General features: G+C 40.9%; 1 protein-coding gene across 5 annotated transcripts in view; it reads left to right on the plus strand.

Moving 5' to 3' along the window:
- The window catches only part of strbp (spermatid perinuclear RNA binding protein), a 141,879-nt gene that overhangs the window by 95,735 nt on the left and 29,162 nt on the right, over nt 1-16,982 (plus strand). For all 5 annotated transcript variants that reach the window (XM_070552278.1, XM_070552277.1, XM_070552281.1 and 2 more), the window contains exon 4: nt 15,967-16,229. In XM_070552278.1, the coding sequence (XP_070408379.1) occupies nt 15,967-16,229 (263 nt within the window). The remainder of the gene's footprint in view (nt 1-15,966; nt 16,230-16,982) is intronic.

Below are 16,982 nucleotides of genomic sequence, written 5' to 3' on the forward strand. Positions count from 1 at the left end.
GAGTAGAACCGCTGCTCCTCCGGATCGAAAGGAGCCAGTTGAGGTGGTTTGGGCATCTGGTCAGGATGCCTCCTGGACGCCTCCCCGGGGAGGTGTTTCGGGCATGTCCTGCCGGCAGAAGGCCCCCGGGTCGACCCAGGACACGTTGGAGAAGTTACATCTCCAATCTGGTCCGGGAACGCCTTGGGGTCCTGCCGGAGGAGCTGGTGGACAAGGCCGGGGAGAGGACGGCCTGGAGCTCCCTAGTTGGGATGCTGCCCCCGCGACCCGGACCCGGATAAGCGGAGGAAGACGACGACGACGACGACGACGACAATACTCTTTCGATTTATCTGGACTATTAGTTTTTACTGCTTCATTTTTAAGTTTATCCCTCTGCTTCATATATTCTTTTAATTCTTCATCCAACCATGGAGCAAATACCCTTCTCACAGCACGTTTCCTTATGGGAACATGTCTGTCTGACACCTTTGTGAACAATTCATTGAAAACTGCTACTGCTTGGCATGGATCATCTTCACTTAAAACCTGTGTCCAACTAATTTTCCTCACATCTTCTATGAAGTCATCTTCATTGAAGTATTTAAACATCCGTCTGCACACAAATAATTGGCCTTTTTTAGGCATCTTTGTTTTCCTTGTTACCGCAATTAAATTATGGTCGCTACAGCCCACTGGAATCGAAACTGCTTTAGAACATAAATTTGCCATATTGGTAAAAATTAAGTAAATCAAAGTTGCGGAAAATTTGCCATTACTTTTCATCTGAGTTCTAGTATCAGCCTGCACGAGTTGTGATAAATTACAAATGTTAGTAAATAAAAACAATTTATTCCTCAATGGACAATTTCCTGATTTCCAGTCTATATTAAAGTCACCTAGAAAAAATTTTCTTCTCTCAGATCGCCTTATCCAACATACCTCCTATCTGATCCAAGTGGTATATACTGTAGGAGCATTTGGTGGTCTGTAACAAATTCCAATAATGACAGCTTTTAAATGAGCATAGTGCCTCAACTTCAGTTACCATGAAATCTGTTCTTACTCTAAGTGGAATATGATTTTGAGCATAACAGGCCACACCTCCACCATACAAATTCCTATCTAGTCTATAAATATTATAGCCCCTAACCTCTACTACTTCATTATTAATTGTGTCATCTAAATGTGTTTCTGATATTGCTAACACATGTAAATTATAATTTTGCAAAATTTCTTGAATATCCGCCACCTTATTTCTCAAACTGCACACATTCAAATGAGCTACTTTTCCCGCAACCAAACATGATCTGTCATCCAAAATCTAGAATAAACTCAAACTCAAACCTGCAAAAATCATACTGAGCTTCCTGTAACATTTTTATAATTTTACCAAACACATTCATACTGTCATTCATCTCAAACTCAAACACTGTAATGAAATAAAACATTTTACACGCCAACTCTAGACACATAAATAACCAAATTATATAACTCTTATTATGCGGGCTATCATTTCCATCTTGCGATGTTATTTAATACTTATTTAAAAATTAGACATAATCCTCACATAACCTAAACAGTAATCTCACAGCCCATCTTCACACTCCTTAAACTGTTTTTAATTGGTCCATATTATTCTCCATCCTTCTTCCCTGGTTCAATCACAGTCCTGTAGTAAGCTTCAGCCTCACTCGGTTCATCACTCTTCCTACTGTGTCTCTCCTAGGTCCAATCCAGTGTGCCAACTCCACTTCTGGCTCCCGCATAAGTTTTCCTCTGAACAATTCTTTAAACAGCGTGCCCATATAAGTAGTCAGGTTAGTTTTTCCAATGTCACCAGACAATCCGAACACACGAAGGTTGTATTTGCGGCTCTGCATTTCAAGTCCCTCCCGAATGTCCGAGCTCCTCACCCTATCTCTAAGGCTGAGCCCGGCCACCCTGCGGAGGAAACTCATTTCAGCCACTTGTGTCCGTGATCTCGTTCTTTCGGTCATTACCCAAAGCTCATGACCATAGGTGAGGATTGGGACGTAGATTGACCGGTAAATCGAGAGCCTGGCTTTCTGGCTCAGCTCCCTCTTCACCATGACAGATTGGCTCAGCATCCACATCACTGCAGATGCTGAACCTCGATCTCCCGATCCCTCCTACCTTCACTCGTGAACAAGACCCCGAGATACTTAAACTCCTCCACTTGAGGTAGGACCTCTTTCCCGACCCGGAGTTGGCAAGCCACCCTTTTCCGGTCGAGAACCATGGTCTCAGATTTGGAGGTGCCGATCCTCATCCCAGCCGCTTCACACTCGGCCGCAAACCTACCCAGCAAGAGCTGAAGGTCAGAGCTGGATGAAGCTAGGAGGACCACATCATCCGCAAAAAGCAGAGACGAGATTCTCCTGCCACCAAACTCGACACACTCCACACCACGGCTGCACCTAGAAATTCTGTCCCTAAAGGTTATGAACAGAACCGGTGACAAAGGGCAGCCCTGGCGGAGTCCAACCCTCACCGGGAACAGGTCCGACTTACTACCGGCTATGCGGACCAAACTCACGCTCCTCTGGTAAAGGGACTGAATGGCCCTTAACAAAAGGCCACCCAACCCATACTCCTGGAGCATCCCCCACAGGGTGCCCCTGGGGACACGGTCATAAGCCTTCTCCAAATCCACAAAACACATGTGGATTGGTTGGGCAAACTCCCATGCCCCCTCCATCACCCTTGCAAGGGTATAGAGCTGGTCCACAGTTCCACGGCCAGGACGAAAACCACATTGCTCCTCCTCAATCTGAGATTCAACTATCGATCGGACCCTCCTCTTTATGCATTTGATCAGATATTTTATATTAAAGCTTGCATTCACTTGTCATTTCAATACATTTGCTGTGGTCTCTAGTATAAATGAATGCCTTGTGAGTCATTCTATGTGGGGAAAAAAGCATCATTATTTCTGATATTATGGGCCATTCCCATCTGTACCGGGTCGGCCCGGGCCGGGTAGCCCCGGTCGGCCCCAGCCTGGCCCGGTTGATTCCACACATCCTTGTCTTAAGCCCATGTGGGCTGATTCTACCCACCAATCAGAGGCTTGCTCTGATGGAAGGTGTGCATTTGCTGTCAGCAGTGGGTGTGTTGGCCCTGGTCGGCCTGAAGCAGACCCCCTCGAGAAGAGGGCTGAGAATGAGCCTTGGTTGGCCCGGAAAAATACCAGGCCACCCGGATATGTAAACAACCTACGCTACCCGGCCCGAGCCGACCCGGTACAGATGGGAGATCTCTCCTGGAGGTTAAACTAACAACAGCCTTCCCTGTCGTGAACTAAGATGGAATAAATAGGGATTGAAGACTATTTTCTCGTTCAGAGTGACTGATTGTATTTCAAAAATAACAAGTGAAAACCGTTTCCCAGTGAACTGAAGTGAATTGTTAACTGCATCTGAGTGATTTCGTTTAGATTAAACTAAATTTTCTCATTTTACACACTTCAGCAATTCAAATGGAAGCGGGCTATTTCTGCTGCTAGAATATGCAATTCTGAGAAAAAGGTGACCACATGAGTTTTCTGTTCCTATGGACAACACTGACAAGGAAGGACTGAATTCAACTTTATGGAGAATATGTCCACCTTTCTCCATTTTTAAAGACGGTATCATGCTATTTTACACCTTCCAGAGCAACAATAGTCACAACATATGATAAAATATCACTGTTGGCACTTTGAGCCATTCCTTCAACCCAAATATTAAAAGCTTGGATTCGGTGAATCCCGCATTCCTCTGACTGAATTCCACAATAGACCCGGAGACTGAGATTCATTAAGAAAGCATAGAAGATCTGTTACAGGAAAAAATGTGTGTGTGAAGAGGGAAGAACTGTTCATTGGATGAAGAGTGAACGACAGGGAGGAGCAGATAAGACCATAAAATCGTAAATGATGGGCATGTTCATACAAAGCAATAAAGATGTTGAAAGAAAGAAAGACGTGCAAAGAGGAGAAGTAGGTAGACAAGAGGAGGTTAAGAGCTGAGAGAGGTAGAGGTAGAACGAAGGATTGATTAATGGTCTTCGCCTGTGACAGTGGGAGCCGCTTCTCCAGAGGAGGGGGTGGGCAGAAGATGAATTATTTAAAACTAGAACAAGGGGATGAATGAGAAAAACGGGTACAAAAAGTGAGTTAGTGGAAGAGTGGTGTGTTGGGAATGATGCAAGAGTGAGGACTGTAGGAGAAGAAAAATGCATGAGTGAAAGAAAACAAGATGTTACCGGAGGTGCTGAGGTTGGACGTTGCACAAATGGGAAGCATAGCTGAGCTCATAAATAACCAAGGGTAATGAGACCAGAGCATGCCCGTGCTGCAAACTCAGTACTGTGATTAATCCTGACTTAGGGTTATGCAGCAAATGCTGACCTTCACAAAGGTGTGAAAATGCTAAGAGGACAATAGTGAGCGCAGCTTTTGTTTGTTTTTATATGAATACACATGTTCATTCATTGTTTCCCCCAACTACACAAGTTTCCACTGTTCCCTGTCTGATTGCTTAGCCGTATCCCTGTACACGACATTACTGCTGCTCTCCAGTCCTGAGGGAGACATGGAAATTAATGGTATTAAACCAGGCTAATCTAAGTTTATCTCACACTGTCAGCCTTCCTGTGTTTTTGAACAGAGTTCACAAAACTCATTCAGTTTATTAAAACTTTTTGGAAAAAAAGATGACAAAATGTTGTGAAACTCAGGCGATAGGTTTCGTTGTGGTTTAAAGTCTTTGGTTGAGTGAATACGTGTCCCTTTTTTTTAATGCTTTTTGTTGTTCTACACCAGTTCAGAAAGGTCTTCAGAATTCAGAAAATGTTTATAAAGTTTGTAGTATTGTAAAGTTCTTATATCCGTCAATAACATAGAAACATGTTCATTTAGAGCTTTATCAATCCCCTCAGCAGCACATTCCAGGTGTCCTGCCCCAGTTGTGCATCATCACTTTTTCAATAAAACATTAGCTTTGATTGCTATGCCCCTCCACCGATACTGCCATTATTCTCTGTCCCTGAACCAAAACAATCAGCTTCACAGCAGAAATAATTTTCTATCAGAAGACCTGGGATTGCAGTAAAGCAAATGCAATCTGCTGGTTTCCTTATATTGGAAACTATTTTCTGACTGGCTTATTGAACTGAGCTGTATTGGAATGTTTACCATGTGAAGTGCCTTGAGATGACTGCTGTTGTGATTTGGCACTATATAAATAAACTTGAATTGAATTGAATTGAATTAAAATAATTTGTATAAATTATTAGTATAAATGACATTTAATTTTCTAAATTCATTTTAGAAATGCTAAATATTTGAAATAATTTTATGTTAAGGTTTTTGTTTTGTTTTTTCAAACAATGCAACAAAAATGTATCAAAAAATTAATAAAGATGAAGATATATTACATTAAATACAAGCTAAATCTGTTGGTCTGGCCTAAAGTGAAAAATGTAAAACACAAATAACGTTTAGGTTTTACATCAGGTGTGAATACCTGCAGGTAAACTGATGCTCTGCTGCGTGTTTTCTCAATATTATTACAAAAATGTTGGAAGTTCATCCAATTGCTTTCACTTTTGTTGAGCTGCGCTTAGATCAGCTGATCCGTGGTCTGACCCACCGCGGCGCACACCAGCAGCACAGAGCCTGAGCGAGGGAGGGAGGAGCTGGTTTCAGACTAGATCTTTTTATTTAATGGGAGAAACAGCTGAAACTGGGCAGGACTGTGAGGGGAGAATTGTTCTAAAACACAGGAAATGTCCAAAAAGTTTGAAAGACTTGAGTTAAAAAACGAACAACAGCTGTTAACGCTGATACAGCTTTACTCTCACCTAGAATATTTTACTGAGGATGTTTTTCTGTTCACCATCCGACTCCAAATCAGGTCCGTGTAACCGACGTCACCCCATGCTCTTTACAAACAGGTCTTTCTCCGCACACTTTGCACAGCAGCAGCTGCTGTGTTTTGTCCAGAGCTGATGCAGATTGACAACATTCATACAAAAGCAGGAGTGTATGCTCAGCCATGCTGCCGTGTCGAAGCGCTAAGCTGTTGCGCTCCTCGATGACATCATCAGCAAGCACAACCGGTTAGCTGGTAGAAAATAGTTCTATATGATATGTCAAAATCCTACCGGTTATATCTTAAACCGTTTACTGTGCATTACTAGCTGGTACCAGCTTTGGTTACCAGTATGCTGTTCCCACCCATTTATATCAATAGAGTAAACTTAATAAGAAAGCATTATTTAAGAATCCAGGTTCTTCATTTGGCCGGAGGAACGGGGTATATTTTGCAAATAAATGCAGTACTTGGTTATTGATGGGAATACACTGAGATTCAGTTAAGTAGATATTCAGGTTCAAGTAATTTTGTGGTATTCATTTAGTACTTTCTGGAATAAGGTTGTGTTTTATGTTTGTTTGTTCTTTGGTTTGTTTTTGTAGATTTGTTGCATTTTGCATAAATATCCAGTTATTTTATGTATATTTATTTGTGTATCATTATCATTATGTTATTAATGCCTTTCTATGTGCAGACCTTTCTCTTTTCACACTGCTATACGTTTTCCAAAAACCCATGTAGTGTCAACCCACCTGCTTTTAGCAGCAAGGCCTTAAAATTTTATGGGTAGCCAATAAACCATTGCACTGTTTTACTAGAGGACACACGCGCGCGCGCACACACGTGCACGCACGCACACACACACACTAAATAAGACCACATACTGTCATTTGGAGGCTGGTAAACAAGCTTGACTGATTACAGCCGGCTTCAGATGAACAACATCCTTGTTGAAACCAAACAGTTTGGGGAGTTCTGATGGAATGGTCTCCACACTATTCTGGTGGTTTTGTAGCTTCTATTTTAAGAATATGGTTTGGCATGACACAAGACAGCGTTTCCATGTTTTTATGCAGCTAAAAAGCTGTTTTATTTCTATGTAACAATGCTTCCTGCCATCATGTGCATCCGTGTGAGACTGGCTACATGGGTGGTCATTTGAAAGACGACTATAGGGAGTGCACAATAAAACAGGATGGTGTGTGTGGCAGGACCGGCCTGCCAAGCAGAGTGCAGATAAATCACAGGATGAATTTTTAATGCAATCCCCTCGAGGCTGCTGAATGTTGCAGTGAAGGTACTGAGTTAGGGTGTTTTTTTCAGTGTTCCTGTCCTATCTCTCTGCGATTTAGTTTAAATGGGTTTAGAAGTTGTTGAAGAAATTCTTTCTACCTAAATTCCACTATTATCTGTAAGTTATGTGAGGGTGTGACTTTCTCTCCAACGACACCTCAGAATTCCTTTTGTGTGACATTTATAGATGATGATTTGTTCTTTCTGGGTTTTAGTTTTGCTGTGAGGATGTTTTGACCTGTGCTGTCAGCAGCATCTGAACAAACAAACTTTTTTTTCCACTGTAGGTGGCTAAAAATAAACATTTGCTGTCTTTGCTTCCTTTGTTTATTCTCTTTCGGAGAAATTTTCATCCTCGTCACATTTTATAGTCTCCCTACACAGCATCATCACCACTTTTTCCACACAATTTTTGAGAAGTAAAGGCATGTGTAGAGACTCCAGCTGTATAAACATATACATTTTTCCTTAATGGGGCTCAAAGATAACAGGCATTTTGCTGGCAAACTGGTTGAGATTGACCCTCCAATCCCAGCCGATATTACTCTAGTAAGTCTTGTCCTTGGCTTTGGGTCATGTAATTTATAGCAGATGGCTGCAGGATGAGACAAGAGGAGCTTGGAGGAGACAGGCAGTAAAGGAGAGAAAAGTCACCAGATTCTGGCCCGTTTAAAGTGAAATAGCTGCTGCTGACAGTGTTTGAGTCTGACCAACACCTTGAACTAATGTGGTTTTACTGCCAGGCATTAAGGACAAATCAGAGTAGGTGTGTGTGTGTGTGTGTGTGTGTGTGTGTGTGTGTGTGTGTGTGTGTGTGTGTGTGTGTGTGTGTGTGTGTGTGTGTGAGAGAGATCATATAGATCTTTTTTTCTCTTTAAGTGACGTTTGTGTGTAGAATTATTATTTTCCAGGATTACTGTGTGTGAACATTAGTGCTCCCTAAGTAGTAAATGCTGTGTAATGTTGTTATGTAACATGGGCCTGCCAGCTGGTAGGTTTCACTGGAGCATGAAATGGAGTGTAATTGGTGAGTGTGTGGTCTAAAAGCACCATGCAGCAGGGACACATGAAGGCAACTGGTAACTGTATACGCGCACACGCACACACACACACACACACACACACACACACACACACACACACACACACACACACACACGAGCTGTAGTTTATTTAATGTTCGGATCTGTTTTTTTGTTTCTGGCAGATGAAAACAATGTTAGCGGCATGTACCCAAGATTAATGACAGAAAATAAAAAAAATTATTTGTTATGAAAAAAATACTTTAGCTTACAAAGTAATTAACCATAATCTCCTTCTGAGTGTCAAAAAATGACATTAATGTTGAATCCCCTTTTGAATGTGAGTTCTTTCAGGCTCAAACCCAAATCCACAGCTCATAGCTGTCATCCTAAAACGGCTTTAATCTCTTAAATATCTTAGCAGCTTGAGTGAATTTATTTAAAAACCTTTAAAGGTGGTTGACTGCAATAACATTTTTTACTTATTATTTCTGAATAAAATCTGTCTGAGTTTTTCATGTAGACCTACACCTATCTCCTGAAAATCTAGGATTTAAAAATCCTCACAGATCTATGTCATTGTAAAATAGCATTCATGGACTCACCCATCTTGACTCATGACGGGGAACACTGTTGTTGTTCTAGTGTCTGGGAATCAGCAGCAAATGTCTCAGCTTGTTTAAGCTAACCGTTAGTATTAGCAACTCCACCACATGACAGAACTCCTCCAGGCTGTCATTTGTGGAGATGAAACATCAGCTATGCAAGTCAGTGGTAGTGTCGCATTGCCGTTGTCCAATCAGAGGAGAGATGTCCAAATGTCAGTAAATAAGAGTCCAAAACCTGCCATCTGAAGCTCAGCTGTGATGTGGCTCACTGCTAGTTCCCAAAAATGTTGCTCCAATATATTGTTTTCCTGATTTACAAGGCATTCATTCCTACTGGAGACGACTGCAAATGTATTGCTCAAAAGAGTCACCCACTCCTTTAAATCCTCCCTTTTTAAGTATATCCTGATTATTTCAGCTGAAATATTAACACATTCCTTCTAACATTGACCACTGGGTGCACAATACTTGCCATGTTTTGCTGCTGCTGGTTACATTTATACCTGTAAATAACCACGTGATCTAAAACTGACAGCAGTATGAAGTTATAACATTTTAGAGCCTAGAGCTTTTGGATGGCAGAAAAACATTTGGCTCTTTGCTTTGATCAGACTACTCATTAGTTCATCCTCATCAGATGTTTTATTCCAAACATAATTCAGACTGGCCAAAATGTTCCTTTAAGTCTGACTTCATTAAAGAATTTAACAATTGGATGATTCAACAAGTTTTGAATTAATTTTGTTATGGTCTAAGCCTTACACCAACTCTTTAGGAGTCCAGTTTGAACTGCATTTTTAACATGATCATGAAACACAGAAAAAAGAATAGTGGAGGGAAATTTCCCTCGGTGAGACACCAGCAACAGTCTTACCAATTACACATCAGAGCAGAAATGAAAACACGGTTTACAAAAGCGAGCCGACCCACAGCACACAACAGGAGCATGCAACTGAAGGGCAGCAATCACAGACGAGCATAAAGAGTCCAAACAAAACAGTAATGACCTAAATATTATTTAAAAAATGATGCAAACAAAAAATGAGTTAGAAGTTTAACTAAACAAGAGGTAGAAAGCCTCCAAAATCTGAAAACTAAGGACCAGACCGGGGGTGGGGTATTTGCAAGAATCTGGCGATGCGATATATTGTGATGCTAAAGATATTTAGAGTTCTTAAGATTGAATTTAATTGGAAAACTTAAGCCGGGCGTACACTGTGCGACTTTTTCACTCGTAGCACTCAGCTTCAGCTCAAACTGTACGACTTCCTCGCAGAGCAGATCTCACGAGCCAGGCGCTCACACTGTACGACCCAGTTCTCGGATGCGACCTGACTGCTCACACTGTACGTCTGGTAGCAACACGTCGGCCCTAAAAATATGCTATAAATAGCCGTTTTTACACAACACGTCATTTGCCTGTTGTCCTTCGGGAGTGCTGCAGGAGGACACACAGGGATTTATGGGGGTTGGATGAGGAAAACGAAATAAAGAAAGTAAATCTGTGTTTTGTGATCAGTTTAATTTGACATGAACACGACAAACACGCATTCTTGACAATCTTTGTGAGTAAAAAAATGTGTAGAAATTAAAACGAACAACATGTGTTATTAGGGAAATAGTGGGGAGCGGTGTTGATGCAGGATTGCGCATGCGCCGTGAGCGGTTCTGATACATTTTGGGTCGCAGCGGCTCGCAGCGCCGCTTCAACAGTGCGATACCCTCACGAGGGACGAGCAAAATATTAAACACGCCAGAAGTCCTTGCGACCTCACGACTGCTGATCGGCAGTCTAGTGTTATTACAAGATCTCGTGGTTCCATCAGCGTGAAAGTGGTAAAACACGCTGCCACCTAGCAGTTGGTGCTTGAATTGCACCACACAATAGGAATACAGTAATTGCTTGTAACTTCTAAAAAGATACACTGCTTCCAAGTGTCTGTTCAGTATCATACCACAAAATCTTCAATGTTTTCTTACATCCCTAAACCAGAGCTGTCTGTAACTCTCAAACTCTACTAATAACTTGCAGCCAAAATTATTAACAAAACATGTGAGGCTTTGATAAGGGAGTGGAGCCAGGAGGAGGAGTCCAGGAGGAGAGCACATATTAATACAAACATTCAAAACATTATTTGTTCCCTCACTTGTTCCATCTCCAAAACATGGCAAGAATATGCTCTTTGAATATATTTTAGAACCTGTTTGTCTAATTGCAAACTGCTTAACTTTGTCTCATTACTTTCAGGTTTTTACATCTAAACACAAAATAAACTGCTCCAGAAAATCCAATCCGTTTTCATCTGCATGAACCTCCAGCTTTTGGTTATTATGCCAAAATTCAATACAGTGTAATTTTGAAACTAGAGGTCGAAGTTTCTGTGATTTACTCATCACATGATTTATTTTCTCTCAGGTGTAAGCTCACACAGTCACATGGGTCAAGAGAAAACACGTTTGACTTTAAATTACAAAAAGACACGTTTTTCATCTAACACTGGATTAGGGCTGCACAATATATCGCAAATATATCGTTATCGCGATATCAGCATGCACAATATGCATATCGCAAAGAACAGATAAATATCGCAATGAATGGTCAGCTCAAATGTTTGCTACACGTAATGCATTCTGTCCATCAAACAGAAGTATGATGTTTTTTTAACAAATCAAATAGAGTTCTTCACCCATCTGGCCAATCGGGTGGGTTCTCATGGGTTAGACTCCCGCCCCTGAGGCGGACGGCACTTCATTTAGATGGTTAGCAAACACCTGAGTTAGCTTCGTTAGCTCTTTTTGCTGGTTCTGCTTTTCCCGGGATCCACGGATTGCCTTTTCTTCATTTTATTTTCCCCTTTCCTCACATCTTTTGCTTTTCTCATTTTTATGATTTTTAAATTTCTTTGTTTTTGATTATTTTTGTTCCTGAGTTAAGTTTTTATTTATCGCAAGTAATATCGTCATCACAATATTAATCATTGTTATTGAATATTGCAGGTTTTCCTAATATCGTGCAGCCCTACACTAGATTCATTAATGAGTTGTGAACCTGTGATGTTCTGCCCCACATCCCGTCTCAGCTGCAGTAGCTTACCCATTATGTGACTTGTCTAAATGTCTGCAGCGTTATCTTGGCACACACTGGCTCAGAGGGTCGATTCCTGTCAGTGAGTCCTACTTAACCTCCCTGATTTACATGGTTATCAGAGCAGCTGGGCTGCACCGCTCCCCCACGGTCAGTGCTGACTTACATGCGTGGATTCTGAAGCTCTCTCCCTCCTCGCAATGTGGTTTATGGTTGCAGAAGCTCCCATTAGCAACAGCTCATAAAATGTGCAGCTATCGCTCTGTTAAACAGTCTCAACAAGACACACAAGCCCAAGATTAACACTGTATTGTGAGTACACCTAACGCACACTCAGTGTTTGAAATTTTTATTGCCAGGCAATTTTACTTTAGTCATAATTAACAGGATGTTTTCTATGAAGACAAGGGCTACAGTATTTGTTTCAGCAACAGTGCAGTATTTCCTCTATCCTGGAGCATTTGTTGTTCTGCTAATGGAAGGCTGTTTTACATTTTTGACAGGCATCTGAGAGGATTAATGAAAATCAATTGAAAATAGGATTTTCAGACACACCACATAGGTTAAACAAGGTCGTGGTTGTTTTGGAGATTCAAGTTAATGCACAATAACCACTGTGTTACAGATCCTAAAGCCCGTGTACCGTTAGGGTATCTACATTCACCCCATGTGTCTCCAGTTTGCTTCAACAAGGTGCTTCAGTATCATAGTTGATCTTTAGTGGGGAGGGAGTGTGTGGCTCTGCTAAATTTTCCTTCTACAAATAGATATACACTGTCTCTGAGTCTGCAATTATTGTGCAGTGTTCATTCTCCACACTGGTAATGTTTTTTTCTCAGTCACTCCAGTGAAAGAGAATGCCACCAGTTCAATTAGGACTGGGATATAGTTCGTAATATGCCTGTGTGTGTGTGTGTGTGTGTGTGTGTGTGTGTGTGTGTGTGTGTGTGTGTGTGTGTGTGTGTGTGTGTGTGTGTGTGTGTGTGTACAACGCGCGTGTGTGTGAATAAAGGGAAATGTGGGTTTTGTAGAAAAGCAGGTCTACTTTGCAGCTCGGAGGGATTTAACAGTTCACCCCAGATTCACCAGCATATTTTGATAACCTCCACTGATTCTCCAGATTCAGGTAATCTCAAGAGTTACGGCTTCATCCCTGGGAGATTATATACTTCTTGTAAAAGAAAAAAGAAAACGTGAAGGAAGGTGATTTTGAGTCGTAGGGAAGAAGCTGTGATGGAAAATATGATTTCTGGTTTACATGAAAGTGCGTGCACAGGCTCAACAGTAATTTGGATGGTAAGAGATAATAAAAATGGTGACTACAACTGAACTGATGCTGCAGCAGCATCTGCACTGAAGGGCACACATGAAATATTGATTTATGACAGTAATGATTGTTGATATACAGCCTCTGCAATGAAATTTGCACTTTGCACTTCATTTATTAACGATTCTTATGTTACTTTTAATAATTTCTAATAACCTCTGAATGCAGTTAAAGGCCTAGGAGTGCATATTGCCCTCCACCTTTATGACTATATTGAGCAACAATGCAGATGTAGATGTTTTGTTCAAAATTTGAAATGAACTATTTCCGCATAAAATTTTGCTCAATATCAGTAAATGTCGGAGTTTAAAGGGGACATGTTATGCAGAGCTCACCTTTTGTGTTTCCATCTGGGTCTCTGCTGCATTTATAAACAAAAGTGGCATGAAAGTGTGCTGAGAGCTAAAATGTCCATCAGAACTTGTCACTCAACGGGACATCTGGCATCAAATACAAAGCACTGGCCACGCAAATAAATAAATAAATAATAAACACTTCAGTTTTCTTACACTGAACTCATAATCACACTGACATTTCTTTATGTTACTAAACAAATTACTCTTAGGAGGCAGACACGAGCAGGGGCATCATGGGAGACTGACCTTTTTAGTTGCTGGTTCATTTTGCTGCATGGCTACATTTTCCACATTTTGCCGGGCTCAGCGCTCCGATGTGGGGCTTATTCTGTTAACTCCTAAGAATAAAATTTACCCACGCTGTGGTCTTTCTTGACCACTTCCTCTTTGTAAATGTGTGATTATTGTGAGTAACGAGCTCTCCTCTTCTTCTATGGCTTTTGTGAGTAAACAGCACTCTTGTGCCCTCTTGTGGCACTGTTGAAGAAGATGTTGTCATAGACATGAATACATAGATGCCCCATTGGGCGCTGGTCAGTGTGATATCGTCACAGCCATATTGGATGGGGTCTCCTCACACTCCAATGTCAATGCAGAGTGAGCAACTATGCCCATTTTTGTGCAGCCTACGGTCACGGTAACCGGCGTACAATTGAAAACAGATCACATGGGATTACTATTGACTTTTCTAGCCTACCTGATGGGATTTTATATTGTACTTTAATTTATATTGTTTAGTTATATTTCTATTTTAATAATCATGCCATACAATGTGTATTAATTTGTAAAGAAGCTTGCTAAAATGTGTTTTTTGTTGGGTAAGCACCTTCCTCAGTAAAAATTAATGCACTGGGGGCGAATGGTGACCCATCTAAGATGGCAGCCGGCCACTACAACAGGTCCAATAGGCAGCGCCAGTATACGCAACGTATACTAATAAGATTCTGTGGTTGCTGTTGCTGTGGGGAATTTACTTCATGATTCCCAGTGTGCTTGGCAGCATGTAGGTGTGGTGTAGCTGAACTGTAAGAGAGAGGAAACTGTCTGTTCTTGACCCAACTTGTGAAATTATCATTATCAATGCTGACTCAACACATTCAACTGTGACCTTATAACACACAAGCGCAGTTCAGTGACATGAACAAAAATTAACCGGGTAATGTTAATGTAACCGGTTATGACCTTTACAGCAGTTTACCGGTTAACTATGTACATCCCTACTGTCTCTATAAACACTCCAAATGTAAAAATAAACTGTCCAGTACTTTTCTGTTAGTGTTTTGTTTTATTATTAAATAAAAATATATTATTATAGTATTAAAACAGCTGAAATTGCTTTATGATTTAGTGAGAACTTAAACATGTTCTGTCTCTACCATAGAACTATTGTAACTTAAGAAGAAACATTATGGTATGTCCCCTGTAATCCATTGTTGTGTTGCGATTAATTAGCAATGATGAATGGGGTTGACTCCACAAGTTAATCAGGTGTTGATGTACATCCATTGATTTTTTTTTCATTTTACATTGTAATAAAGCCCCAGAGAAAGCAGCACACAAACTTTATTACTCATCAGTGAAAGAGACCGATATTTATAATAGATTAAGCTAAAGCTCTTCTAAAAGTTGACCTCTGGTTTTACCAGGTCCTCTAGATAAACAATTAGCTTTGTGAAGCATCTGAAACATGACACACGTTTTTGTGTACACTCTCACAAACAAAGGGTCCCATCTGGCTTGTTTTTACTGCAGGATGCAAATCAAAGAAGCCAGTTACACCTGCTCCTCTACTTATCTCCTTAGTTCACCATCCATCTTTGATTTTTGCCTCGAACCACACAACCATTTTTGTCCTTATCTGTTTTTAAAGACTATACTATTCCCATCACCGTCCCCTGGCGTTATCCATTCCATCTTGCTTCCTCTGGCAAGCTCCTTCTATTTTCAGTCATTTACACCCCCTCTCCATGTGCTTCCCCCATTTGATGCTTCACACCTGGTGTCTTTCTCCAATGGTTTTCCTCATATGCCTCCCGGTGTGAAGGAAAGAGAACAAATTACAAAGACAGAAGAGCTGACATGAATTCCCAAGGCCAAAGTGTCTGACTGAATTAGGACAGACGGAGAGGATATGAGGATGCTGGTGGGATGGATCCCTGCTAGCTGTGTGTACATGTGCACATCTGTCTGAGTTGGTGAGCTTTTATAGATTTCTAATCCATAAATGAGGTTTATGCTGTGTAAGCGAAAAAGCAACACTTAAGGCACAAAAAACTGCTGTGTTTTTTTTTCTATTCGGCTGTTGCTTTCATTCTTTCTTTTTAATGTGAGCAGAAAAATATATAAACTACTCATCAGAATGAATAAAGCTTAGATTACAAATAGAAATTTCCTTGTGTTTATTTGTCTTCCAGAGGTCCTTTCGTTCCTTTAGTAACGATGACCGCCACGTCATGACGAAGCACTCCACTATCTACCCCTCCTCGCAGGAGCTTGAAGCCGTCCAGACTCTGGTGTCCACAGTCGAGTGCGCCCTCAAACATGTCTCTGATTGGCTGGATCAGAGCAGCGGAAACATCCACAACAACTTTGATAGCCAAGCGGCAGACAGACCAGAGGAGGATGACCCTGGAGACGAGCACCATGAAGATACTGAAGAATCCAGCGGCAGCTACAGGTAAACCATGATGCACGCTTTGACACGTTTTGGTGGATCTGTGTAATAACGTCGTCTCTGATTTGGGAGAGCAACTTTTCTCAGTGTTTTTTTTTTCTTTAATTCATCATTCACCAGAATATCAAGAACACAAGACCCAAACGAGGAGAGGAAATGAGCTAGCATTAGCTCCACTTTCACCTTCTGCTAATGCTTCCACATGAAGGCATGTTTACAGGAAATGATCTATATTTATAAGGATTGAAACCACTCACTATCATGATATAGGGAGTTTATCAGACATTTCTACCCAGCATCTAATATTAGTAACTCAAAGAGTTTCTGCGACAGCATAAATAACATTTTCCAAGTGTCCTGTGCTTTCATGTCAGACTGATAGACTCTCACTGCAACCTGGTTTAGGTGATAGTGGCCAAAATACAAGAAGGGTTGTGAGTGATGTCATAATTTATCGATGGCACAAATAAAGGAGTGAGGACAATTATTGCAACAATTCGATACTGTCCTAGTTTAAAGGCATGTGGATTACATAACGTATAACATCAACTATGCAGACTTTTAAAAATGACTTTCACTTTAATTTAATCTGGTTTTTTCTTCTCATCAGTTTCACTCAACTAAAATGAATAAAAGAGTTAAATTTGGCTTACTAATAAGAAAAGAAAACTATATCACTCCCCAGAGGGAGATCAGTTAGCTCGCTGACTTGTGTTTGTACCTCGCAGAAGAATGAAGTATTAAGTTCAGATGGAT

This window comes from Nothobranchius furzeri, chromosome 6, assembly GCF_043380555.1.
Source record: "Nothobranchius furzeri strain GRZ-AD chromosome 6, NfurGRZ-RIMD1, whole genome shotgun sequence".
Lineage (NCBI taxonomy): Eukaryota > Metazoa > Chordata > Actinopteri > Cyprinodontiformes > Nothobranchiidae > Nothobranchius > Nothobranchius furzeri.